Source organism: Pyxicephalus adspersus, chromosome 9 (assembly GCF_032062135.1).
Source record: "Pyxicephalus adspersus chromosome 9, UCB_Pads_2.0, whole genome shotgun sequence".
In the NCBI taxonomy this organism is placed as follows: Eukaryota; Metazoa; Chordata; class Amphibia; order Anura; family Pyxicephalidae; genus Pyxicephalus; species Pyxicephalus adspersus.
In genome coordinates this window covers 30,350,873-30,364,337 of record NC_092866.1, presented here as the reverse complement: position 1 = coordinate 30,364,337, position 13,465 = coordinate 30,350,873, and the positions used below count along the sequence as shown (strand labels likewise).

The following is a 13,465-nucleotide window of genomic DNA, read 5'->3' as shown; positions in this document are numbered from 1 at the left end:
AAGGCTGTTTTTCCTTTCATAGTTCCCAAAACAAGGGAAAGTCTCATCTCAATGTCACACTGTGCATTAGTGCAGATGACACACCCACTTCATGGCACACCGTTCCACAATCCATCTCAAACTTTATGACTGCGGTGGGTAGGTCTTAGTATTTCGAAGAATACAGAGCATGCCTGCTTGGGGTTTACCCAACTGGCATGCACCAATGACACAAGATTTCCTGAGTCCAGTAAAGCTTGTACTGTCTTATCACCCACTTTGACAAGACATATGTAGCTTAGTATCTGTGGGACGTAACACATAGGTTCCGCAGGCATGGGGCATCTGGCCGCAGTATGTCCCCTTTCGTTGCACACCCTGCACTGCAGCTGGCCACGTGCCTGGTGAAGTCTCACATGGCATTCCACCACTCTCGGACTGGTCCACTCTCACCAGGGTGAAGACTCTTTTATGTTGCAATGGGCGATTCTGGCGGGCAAGGTCAGGATACACCAGTTAGAAATGGCACAACCAGAAAGGCCTTTTGGGTTTGGGGCCAGGCTTCTCACACAGCAGTCTACTCAGATGTATTAAGGAAGGCCTCAACATCATCGTGTAGTGTCATTTTTTGAAAAACAATAGCAGGCCTGGGTAGTGCCAAGGATCATCGAGGGATGACTCTATATTCCGGGTTGCCAGCTGCTGCACAACTTCACTCAAATATTTCGGGTCACGTTCTGCAGCTTTTGCTACTTCCACTAGCTGGGCTGCCATCAACCAGTTGGTCTCTTTCTTTGTGATTGCAGACTGTATCAGCTGAGCATGCATCTCTCTTCATGCTGCATTAGCCTGCTGTTGTGCAGCGTTTGCAATAAGGAGTTGCTAATGACTTTTTCCATGGTGCAATGGCAACATTTCCCTCCTTTAACAATTTTAGGCTTAACTTCTGTTCTGGCTGTTTAACTGTATCTATGGTTCCAAGCACTGCTGTCTTCAAGAATTAGGTGCTCCCATCCTCCACCGTATGTGGGATCGCCGGTGGAAGCGGGGTGTCAGAATAGTCCGAACATGAGACGGCAGGCTTCCAGTTAAAATTCAGTGCAGACTTTTGCCTGTATCTTTTTTGAGCAACTTCAGCACAAAGACACCAAACTAGTTGGCTCAATAAAATCCCTGAGTGATTGGAGCAAGACAGTAATACAGTTACTTTATATTTAGTACAGTAAAACGCACATAAAGTGCGTTTATGCACTCAGCTTTGGGATCACACTCAGCTTCTTGCAGCAATCAGATATTGCAATCTGATTAAATAGCACACCCGTGCTTCACCTCCATAGGTGAAAACCCAGACATGAGTCTGGTAGACAAGAACCCCCCCCCCCGACGCACACACACTTTTTTCCCTGGTCAGGCTCCAGGAATCTAACAATCTGGTCTTTCATAAACCAGACTGAAAAGTCAGACAATGCACACACATCCCCATCTCCTGAAAAGAATGATGTGCGTACTTGCCAGTTTTGGTGTTCTTTGCCAAATGCCAGCTGAGCTGCAATGTGCTTGACTGTGAGTTCAGGTCCCCCTATAGGGTTTGGGGCCCACATGCCACCCTATGGAGTCTTTCTGTTAATTTTTTTCAGAAACATGCACACAAGTATCCCACTAGAGATCATCTTGTAGTGCTTACAGATGCACAAAGATGCAGATACTGGACTTTCTGCTTGGTTTTTGTGTTAAGATCTGTATCCAATTTTCTTTTTGCAACAGCACATATGACTGTGTTATCCTGGAAGATTTGGAGTACCTGTGAAACCTGAGTGGGCTGCACATAACACATCATGGTCCTGTACAGTGCCTGTAGCAACAAGGGTACTAGCAAGATGTAAAATCAGTCAGGAAGAAAATAAAGAGAAAAAAGTCTATGGTAAAAGCATTTTCAGGGGTTGTTTTGCTGTTCCCCCTTTCCACCTGTTGTTGCTTTCAATTGTACTAAAGCAGGTGAAATTGATTCACAACAGCTTACACTTCTTAACTAAACAGATTGAGATCCGAAATCCTAAATGAATAATAACACTGGGGGAATGCATATCTTGTTGAATTAAATCTTACACTTGTTTTTTTTACTAATTTTTGGGTGGTGAATCCAGAAATTACCCCAGTATTTTGCTATCACATCCAGTTTTTACGATACAGAGTACCCTCCATTTTTATAATAACTTGAATGTAATAATGATATAATAACTTGAATGTACTGTTTATTTAAATTTCTTTTGTTCATGCAAAGGATTTATTGTTACTCTGACATTTTTTTTTTACAGTAAAACATTTGAAAATTTACTGGTTAAGCGGTTAAGGAAAAAATATACACTTTCCTGTAGTGTTCAGTGTTAGGACAATCCTGCCGGATGCTCCAACAATAGTCAGCCATCATATATGTACATCCCATCTTCCCTGATACCGTACTTCCATGACCTTTAAATCTTGGTGGAACTGTTCACCTTGCTCATCACTGACTGCACTAAGGTTTTGCGTGAAATTAGAAAGATGGCTTTGCAGAAACTGCACCTTGATGCTCATATTGTAACCAAGCATTTTGTAGCTCTCCAAGAGTTTCCCGACAATTTCTGTGTAATTATTTGCTCGTGTGTTTCCAAGAAAGTCCTTGACAATGGCTTTGAATGATAACCAAGTATTCTTTTCGACTTCTGACATTGTCCTGATGAAATGTTAATCTTTGGTGAGCTGCTGAAATTGTGGACTATCAAACACACCGGCCTTGATTTTTTTAAATGACAGGCTAGGAAATGCCAAAATGAGGTACATGAAACAGTCTCCAGTCACCCAGTTTCATGTGGCGGGAATGTAACATTCTTACTATCAACAAGTGGCTCATGTAGGGTGTTTGTATCACCTGGTTTTAGGGCAGATCCTGGAGGCCATTTCCTTTCCACCCAATGCTTCCCATGATCTCTGCTGTCCCACATTCACTGATAACAGAGATACTTGGTGTATCCGCGTTGCTGACCAAGAAGGAAGCATACCATTTTAAGGTCAACACAGATGACCCAATTTTGTTGGTGATATTGCAACAATTCAATGACTCTTTATGTCTGCATATTCTTCACAAAGAGGAACTGAATGGTCAATTGGGACTGACCCAAATGTATTGCCATTGTGAAGGAGGACACACTTTAAGTTCCACTTTGAGCTATCGATGAATAGTCGCCATTCAGTTGAGTTATAGATTGGAATTCCCAATTCCTCCATTAAACCAGATATGTTATGGCAATACACAAAGCCATTTTTCTGGTTCGAAAGTACAATATCTTAGTTCCTTTTTCAAGTAAGTTTTTCACACGTAGTCCTGCTGCTAGGTGTTCTGAAGCCTTCTTCAATAGTCCCAAATCACCTGCAAGTCACTCAACTGATGCTGATGAAATCCCTTACGAACGTTCTCTTCAATTTCAAACTATCAATGTTGTCTCTTAGTTCGTCACCATAATCATGTTCTTCAAGAGAGGGTAGTGTAACGAAAACCGGCACTGGGATTTCATCTGAATGAACCACTGGGTGTATAGCCGATGGTAGACCAGGATACTCTGTTACATTTATTTTTCTAGTTATATCCTGAAGTTTTCACTATACAAAAGTATCAGTCACTGAAATGATCTCCTGGCTCTTGCCAAACCATAGGTATACCAAATGGCATCTTATCACGTGTTCTTTTTGTCCATATCCGTAAACCCTCAACACTCTGTTTGCACACCTTATGAGGGGCCCAAGACTTATCTTGATCACCAAGTTTAACTTTGAAATATGCTAAATAGGCTTGCTCTACAAATTCGCTGATGTTCGCCCTTTAACTGGGAATGGTGAAACTGCCACAGATATAACAAAATGAATCAAGGTTGTTTAGGCATTTACGATGAGAAACAGCAGAGCCAGACATGATCTGAAAGAAAGGAAATACGTGTGTAAGTAGAAAAATTTTTTGCCTATTTACTACCTGACCTGACGTGATAGAACAAAACTATCTGCACTTTCAGATACAGCATACCTATTTTTAGTGTATATAAGCTTAAAAATTTAAGTCAACAGAAAATGTGTTCAAAATTGTTCCCCAGTGTAATGTTTGTATGTCATATTTATATTTTTAAAGTAGGTGATATATGTAATGTAGGTATGAACCAAAGACTTTTTTTGATTTGACTGATTTATTGTACAAGTGACTATTAACCCCCCTAGCAGTATTCCAGAGTGTGATTTGGGTGGAATTGGGTGGATTTTACCTGCAAAAAGTGGTAATCCCGAGTCACACTTTTGGGATAGCTTTTGAACTTTTAACTAGAAAAAAAATGACTTACCTTGTTCCGTCGCTGTCCCCCGGCCTCCTGCTGGTCCCTGCAGTTCCTGGGGACACGTCCTTCCTCCTCGATCTCCAGTGGCGAAGTGCAGAGACAAGATCTACGGTGTTTACCAATGACGTTGGTACATGCGTCGGTGCCGGTGGGAGGATCGGTGGGACATTCAGAAAATTTTGTATTGGATTCAATACAAAATAGCTGTATTGAGTCCAATACAAATAAATATTCATTTATATATATATATATATATATATATATATATTAAATATCAGTGAGTTATGCCTACCACTTTTTGCATGGAAATTTGGAAGGAATTTAACTGCTATGGAGGTTAAAGGGGGAGGGGATCTGTTAAAATATTGCCATTCAAAGATCCTTTCACATAAATCGAATTGATGAACAGTAAAATCATTGTTGGTCAACAAGAAGCTCATGAAGTAACCTAATGATTTAATTGGCTGATCGGATTTTGTATGCCCCTGATGTCATGCTTGGAGGGAATTAACTAGTAGACGGGTAGCTTGGTAATGGTCTGAGCCCTAAGAAGGGCCAAGCCTAGTTTTCTCCAAAGCCTCCACAGGTCAGGATGTCGCGCTGCAGGCTTGTTGCCAGGTTGCGGTCTTTGGGCACACCAGTGTGGGCAGGACCAGGTGCGGTACCGAATCAGCAAGCAGAGAATAGTCAAGGAAGGCAGGGTCCAGGCATGTAGCAGGCAAGTGAATTCGGGGATAAAGCTTGGGAGCAAGTACCAGAAATCTAGAGAATAGACTCTGGTGACATGGGGGTCATTAAACATACAGGGGAATGGCATGAGGCATGGGTGACACGGGGGAACACTGGAACAGCACAAGTGAACAGACAGTGAAACAACGGACTGGTCAGCAAGGGGTAAACAGAACTGGACTAGGAAAGCACTCATTTAGCCAACAGACATATAGGATATGTTCAGCAGTTCTAGTAGCTCAGTAGTTGTGGAGACATGATGCACGAATGCTAAGCATTGCGTCTGAGCCTGCTTAATAGCCAAGGGCTATCTATTAAGAGGCTATCTTCTGATTGGCTGGCAGGAGGGGCAAAGCTGAATAAACTTAGAAGAACTAGCGTGCCTTGGGTCAAAACTGGGCATAAGAGAGTAGCTGGTGCTTTAGTGAGGAGGAAGTAAGTGTGACACCTGCTAATTGTGTGGATTGGTTGACATGTGGCATGTCACTGTGTATGTAAGCTATAGTGCATGTGTATTGTCATATATTACCCAGTAAAGCAGCCAAAAAGATTATTTCATAGTTCAGTGTACCTGATGCATCAAGGATTTAAGATAGGCATCCTTGCTAGTCATAAAGCAGTGGTGTAGTATAAACCATCTTGAAAATCCATGGATACTTTACATAATCTGGATAATTACATAATCTGGATAATTGCAGTGTACATTTTGTAGTTTGTGTTTTGCCTATATTTGGTAATAGTATTTACTTTATTCTTTAGGAACTTGAAGAAAATTACACAAGGGCATATTCAGAGGCACTATCTGCTTTTGGAAATGGTGCTTTATTTGTGGAGAAATTCATTGAAAAACCTCGTCATATTGAAGTCCAGATAATTGGTGAGTAACATAAAAGTAGAGCTCTTCTCAAAGTGTCACTGGAGCAACACACACCAACTTATACCCTGTCTCACCTAACTTTTCTGATATTTATTATTTTGCATTTTAAAATACACATATAAAAGGCTTAATTGACAAAGCTATAATACAAAATAATGATATCTCTTTTAGGGTATATGATTAATTTCAGTGCTTATTACCTAAAAATAACAAATGTCTGTCATATTGTTTTCAAATATGGATCATTATCAGGATATGCTTGCAATCCATATCTTGCAATCTGTATCTTTAAATGCAAGCGAAAAAAAGATTGTCACTTTACTATGACCTATCTGCTGCTGCAGTCTATTTTTAACTTCTTCTGTTAGCAGATTTTGCCGTATAGTCCTACAATTCTTATAGCAGAACTTTTACTTCCTTAACTATCTTTTAACATCTGTTACTGCTTGGCATTTTTTCTGCATCAAAATTATGGTTGTATATTTTAAACTTTTTCAAAACTATCCTACAGGGCCATTTCTGTGTGGTCAACCCCCCTCCCCCCTTCCTTTTAGCATCCCCTCACATTTAGCCCCCTTTGCAAAGTTAAAACCAGAGTTTATGAACATTGAGTATGACAGTTCGTACTGCACAATACTGTCAATGAGACATATTTAAGGTACTGGAGCTGGAAGTGTTAGCAGCAGCAGGGGAGCAGACAAAGAAACTCCGTAGAGGTTTACAATCGAAAATCTGGCCATCGATTATCTCTCATCGGTTCTTTCAGTTTTCCGGCATGAATTTCGGATCGCATTTTCAATACATATACTGTATTATATGCCACTAATGTTTTGATGGCGCTGTTCTGCAGAAACAGCTGTTAGGTCTTGCTACACTAAATACACAATGACACATCCCTGCTGCCTGATCCCTGGAACTAAACCAGATGTCCACGGGTGCTGCAAGAGGAAGACTGGCCTGTGTGTGGAGGTAAGTATAAAAAAAAAATCCAGAATTTTCGAAAATGTGGCACTCTTCAGGTTCGTAGGTTGCCGGATTTTTGATTGTCAACCTGTATTACATAGTTAAATAGTTAGTTAGGTTGAAAATAGACAGTACATCAAGTTCCACCACTAGGAAAATAAACATATCCCAGAAAAAAAAAAAAAATAACCCAGGGGCAGGATTATGTCTCAATCTCTTGTCTGTACCTCTCAGTCTGGACCTTTTTAATACAAGATAGTATTTTGCTAGCTTTAGAAATTGCAGCTTGGCATTGCATGCTATTATTAGGTTTGTGATCTACCAGACTCCAGATCCTTTTCCATTTTTAACTCCCCCAAACGCATTTCTCCTAGACAGTATAAAGCATGCATGTTGTTAGCTCCCAAGTGCATAACTTTACATTTCTCAATATTAAATGTCATTTGCCACTTGGTTGCCCACTCAAACAGTACATCCAGGTCTGTTTGTAGATTATAAACATCCTGTATGGACTTAATTCCATTCATGTTATCTGCAAACACAGAAATGGTACTTTTAATCCCAGACTATATTATCTATACCGTTGTTAAACTGTAATGATCCTAACCCTGAACTCTAGGGTACACTGCTAATAACCCTAAACCATTCAGAGTATAAATCATTAATCACTACTCTCTGGATCAAGCCTTTAGGACACTTCTCTATCCATTTACATTTTTAAAACTATAAACCCTAACTTGCATATTAACTGTCTGTGGGGTACTGTGTCAAATGGTTTTGCAAAGTCCAAGAACACTATATCAACTGCTACTCCTCTGTCTAGTGAGTGTGTTTCAAGCCTACTTATCCCTGTAATATTTTTAATTTGTTTTGCTCACTTTCTGTTAGTATCTGTAGAAGAACTGAAAATTAAGTCATATTTACCCAAGAAGGACGCAGACATCTTTTAAAATCTGAGACAGGTTTTACAGTTTTTCTATTCTATACAAAAGTAGGAACATTAACAGCAACTCAACAGATATTTGTTTCCTTCTCAGAACAAACAGAAATGTCTGGAGTTGTACCTTAGGGTAGTAAAAAAAAAAACAAGATTTTTAAAGGTGTAATTGTTGTAAGAGATTTGTTTTTATAAATAAAATCATTTTTTATTTTCATTTTATTTTATTTAATTTTTTATTATCAGAACTGTCAACAAGTTGTTTTAGTGTGCTTTCTTGTGTCCCTTGCATTCTAGGTGACAAGTATGGCAATGTAGTGCATCTGTATGAACGTGATTGCTCCATTCAGAGGAGGCATCAAAAAGTGGTAGAAATAGCTCCAGCTGCTCAACTTGACCCTCAGCTACGGGATAGACTTACTCATGATTCTGTTAAACTAGCAAAGCAGGTAAGTGATTGTTTGTAGACACAGCTAAGGAACAGTCAAAATTTTCAGTTCTGAAAATAAATTTGTGAATTTAAAGCTGCTACTACTTATCTAATTATACTTCAACAAATGTTTATCATAGGGATCCCTTTAAAAATCATGTTATAAATTAATTATTTGTAGACACTTGAAGCAACCAATTATTGCTGGTTTTGCTGAATCCTGGCTTTGTTCTTCACATGACTGAGCTGTCAATATTCCTGGTTATACGCTCTTTCGTAACGACAGAGTCAGGCAAAAGGGTGGTGGTGTCTGTCTGTTTGTGAGTAGTGATCTGAAAGTGAATGTGAAAGAAGAAATTGTTGATAGAACAAGTGATGAGGTTGAGGCATTATGGATGGAGTTGAATGTGGGGATTAATACCACAAAATGAATTATTGGAGTCTGCTATAGGCCCCCCAGTGCTAAGGAAGAAATATCAATTACTAGCACAGATAGAAAAAGCAGCAAAAACTGGAAAGTTTTTAATCATCGGAGAGTTCAACTACCCCGTTATTGACTGGAGTAATGGCACTACAGGAACAGCAAAAGGGAGGAAATTTATGAATTTAATACAAGATAATTTTATGGTACAGTTTATAGAAGCCCCAACTAGAGATGATACTCTGCTGGACCTAGTTCTTTTTAACAATGCAGAGCTTATAACCAATGGACATATAAAAGAGAACCTGGGTAGCAGTGACCATATTATGATTTAATGTAATTTAAGATGTAAACAGGAAGTAAAAACAGGAAAGATAAAAACATTTAATTTTAAGAGAGCACATTTTAAATTATTAAGGCGGCTCTCTGTGACTTGGACTGGGAGACAATATTGTCCTCAAAGAACCCAGAACAGAAATGGGAATGTTTCAAGTCTACAATTTCTACACAATCACACTGAAAAAAAAAAATATATATATATATATATATATATATATATATATATATATATATATATTCCAATAGGTAATAAGTTTAGGAGGTTACATTTAAAACCTATATGGCTCACAGCTGATGTTAAAAAAAGCCATAAAGGGCATTCCAGAAATATAAAAATGAAGGATCACCTTCATCATTTGAAAACAACAAGAGATAAAATATGCAAAACTTCAAAATGAATGACAGATTGCAAAGGAAAGTAAGGCAAACCCCCCAAAATGTTTTAAATATATTACAGGTTGACAATCAAAAATCCGACCATGGATAGTCTGGTTCTTTTAGTTTCCCTGAATGAATTTCAGATCGTATTTTCAATACAGGGACTGCAGTACACTGTTTGGCCACTGTTGTTTTGCTGGCGCTGTTCTGCAGATACAGCTGTTAGGTCTTGCTCAGATCTGAGCAAGACAACAGACCCTAACAGCCCCCTAAAGGATGTCTCTGGGTTAGTAACTGGGGATAAAGAAAAGGCGGATTTACTAAACACTTTCTTTTAGCTCTGTGTACACAAAGGAAAATGGCGGAGCTCAAGTCCAACTTCATAATAGCAATGTCACTGCCTTAAACGGTTCACAATGGCTCAACATATGATATGATTGAGAGACAGTTGGGCAAAATTAGGGTTGACAAAGCACCAGGACCTGATGGATTACATCCACGTATCCTCAAAGAGCTGAGCTCAGTTATTTCAAACCCATTATTTCTAACTTTTAGAGACTCTTTAATCTCTGGGATGGTTCCAATGGATTGGCATAAGGCCAATGTGGTTCCTGTCTTCAAAAAGGGAGCAAAGTCATTACCAGGTAACTACAGACCGGTTAGTTTAACGGCCAAAGTTGGAAAGGTCCTACAAAGTTTGATAAAGAACTACATAGAGGAGTTTCTGCTAGAAAATATTAAAGATAAGTGATAGTTAGCATGGCTTCAAGAAAGACCGAAGTTGTCAAACAAATTTGCTCTCTTTTTATGAGAAATTAAGTAAACAGGTAGACAGTGGAATAGCAGTTGATGTAATGTACTTGGACTTTGCTAAGGCATTTGCACAGTACCCCACAGACAATTAATTTTCAAGTTAGGGTCAATAGGTTTGGAAAAGTCAATCTGAAAATGTATAGAGAACTGGCTTAAGGACCTCATCCAGAAAGTAGTGAATAATGATTCATAATCTTGATGGTCTAAGGGTATTAGTGGTGTACCCAAGGGTTCAGTGTTGGGACCTTTACTGTTTTAACATCTTTATAGATGATATAGAGTTTTGAAAAAAAAGTACCATATAAGTGTTTGCAGATGACACCAAAGTATGTAATGATATTGGGTCCATACAGGATGTTTATAATCTACTAGCAGACCTGGATGTACAGTTTGACTGGGCGGCCAAGTGACAAATGACATTTAATGTAAATAAATGTAAAGTTATGCATTTAGGGGCTAACAATATGCATGCTTCATACTGTCTAGGGGGAATAAGGTTGGGGGGTCAGAAATGGAAAAGATTCTGGGGGTTTTGGTAGATAAGAGACTTAACCTCCCTAGAGGTCTAATTCCGAGCAAATAGCGAATACAAATTTTTGCTAGAAATGTGTTTTTTTAATTGTAGGCTATAATTCTTAGGCATAACTCACCGATATTAATTACATTTATTATATTTAATAATAAACTTTAAATAACAAAACACAAAAATCTGTTAAAAAATTAAAAATAAAACAAATATATATATTACATGTAAGTGTACAGTAGCATGTATAATATATAAATATATATATTATTTGAATATATCTTTGTATTGAATTTTTTTTTATTTTTGCCTGGAAAATCCACCCCGAGTCACCCAATACTGCAAGGGGGGGTTAATAACAGCATGCAATGCCAAGCTGCAATATCAAAAGCTAGCAAAATACTTTCTTGTATCAAAAGAGGAATAGACTGCAGAGATGGAGACATTATCCTGCCCCTGTACAAAGCATTGGTCAGACCACATCTGGAATATGCAGTCCAGTTTTGGGCTCCAGTTCACAAAAAAGGATATTGTGGAATTGGAGAGAGTGCAGAAAAGGGCAACTAAACTAATAAAAGGAATGGAGGAGCTCAGCTACATGGAGAGATTAGCTGAACTGAATCTATTCTCCCTATATAGAGGATCACCCATATATAAATATTTAAATGGTCCATATAGCAAACTCTCTTCCCAATTATTTTCTTTGCAATCATTACAAAGAACAAAAGAGCACTCTTTGCGTCTGGAGGAAAAGAAGTTTAAGCTCTGGATAAGGAAGGGATTCTTCACTGTGAGGTCGGTGAAAATGTGGAATAGGCTCCCTCAGGAAGTAGTTTCAGCAACTACTATAGATTGCTTTAAGAAAAGGCTGGATGTTTTTCTCAAAGCACAGAATATAACTGGGTATTAAGGCTTTAAAGTAAAAATAACAGTGACTGTTGATCCAGGGAACATCTGATTGCCTCATGGAATCAGGAAGGAATTTTTTCCCCCGTTGAAGCAAATTGTACCAGGGATTTTGTTTTTGCCTTCCTCTGGACCCACTGTGTGAGCCTGGCAGATAAACATCATGTGACCAGCTCTCTATGTATAGTCCATATGGTTGGCATGTTCTGTACTACACAATTCAGAGGGGCCTCTGAAAGTGATAGTGAAGATTGTGTATGCTTCAGTGACAAAGTAAAAGTAGAAATACTAAATACGCTTGGTAGAAATAACTGGTTAGGTACTGTAAGGTACCTTCTGATACATGTAGCATAGCACAGCTTTTAATTATTTCATTAATTTTAATTACCATTGCACCCCTGTACAACTTGTGTGTGTATGTATATATATATATATATATATATATATATATATATATATATATATATATATATATATATAACTTAATATATATGAAGTAGTTAATTGACCATCTGGGGCTTTTCTGTGCTGTGGTGGTTCAGCCTATACCTGAATGTATTATCATGTGTGTGGTTTGAAAGCTAAACTTGCTTAAATTTTGTGCATGATTTTGTCTTTTAACAACAAAAGTATTGCATGTTTTAACTTAATAAGCCAGTTATAACCTTTAGTTTCTTTTTTTAGAGTAGTTTCTAAACACTGTTAAAAGAAATTATCTTCCAAGGGTCCCAGCTGCCCTCATGTCTTGTGGTTTTCGATGGGTTTCAGATAGTTATGGGAAAAGTTTGGTGGTCCAGGGCTCTGGCTCTGGGGGAACGACTGGCCAAAGCCGCAGACCACATCCCCAGTACAGTTCCCAGGCTTAGGCTGTGTCCCTGGACACAACCCGCCCACTTTCCCATTGCAGGCTCAGATCTCCTCCTTTGAGTGACACCCGGCTCCCCGCGCATGCGCGGTTGGGAGCCGGTGATTTTAGCGGTCTGCGGGACCGAAAAAGTTGGCAACCACTGTTTTAAAGGACAGTAAAAGATTCACTACAAGCCAATCATAATATTGTTCTTGCAAGAACAGACTTGGATATTTGCTGGGATAAATATGTCATAAGCTCTATAGAATATTTTACTGTGAGTAATATTTCTGTGCTCAGACCTAGAAATCAGTGCAAGTCTGCTAGCTCAACAGCATTGCAATTTTTAAACGGTACGTACACATTTTAAAACAAATAGACCAGGACAGATGGAAATTTTATACCAAATAGGTATTTTTTTAGTTTTGTTTGCTTTGCATGCAGTCAAAATCCAGAATTCCTACCCATTAAAGCAAATTTTTGTTTTTTTTGTCTGTTATGATAATCATTATGTGTAGTATGAACAATTCCAAAGAGAAAGGTTCAAACACTAATTTTACCATGCTTGTAAGTCCAGCGGTTAACTAAAGGGTAAGATGCACTGTAATATTACCCAGATCTTCCTCTGTTTAAAATCTAAATAAATCAGATCTCTATTCTGCAGTAATCTGTATTTCAGTACTGGAGGCATTTTTTTGTAATCCTTAAAAGCTACTGGTACAATGAAGTAAACAAGTGGGTCTGTATTAAAATAGTGGAATAGCAATATAATTTACAGGTCTGACTGTAGTGCATTTAAATAAAAGTCTGTCAGGATATAAATTTCTCCTTGTTCCTGGAAAGTAATTTAAATCCTTGCTGTACTTTGTATTGAAGAATTGCTTACCTGGAGTTATCATCTATATAGTGAAGCAAGTATAATGGCAGGGTATATGGGCAATTGGGCAATCAACATGGCAGGGGTCCTG

General features: G+C 38.5%; 1 protein-coding gene across 6 annotated transcripts in view; it reads left to right on the top strand.

Moving 5' to 3' along the window:
* The window catches only part of PC (pyruvate carboxylase), a 318,614-nt gene that overhangs the window by 96,274 nt on the left and 208,875 nt on the right, over positions 1-13,465 (top strand). For all 6 annotated transcript variants that reach the window (XM_072423070.1, XM_072423066.1, XM_072423072.1 and 3 more), the window contains 2 exons: positions 5,823-5,940; positions 8,138-8,289. In XM_072423070.1, the coding sequence (XP_072279171.1) occupies positions 5,823-5,940; positions 8,138-8,289 (270 nt within the window). The remainder of the gene's footprint in view (positions 1-5,822; positions 5,941-8,137; positions 8,290-13,465) is intronic.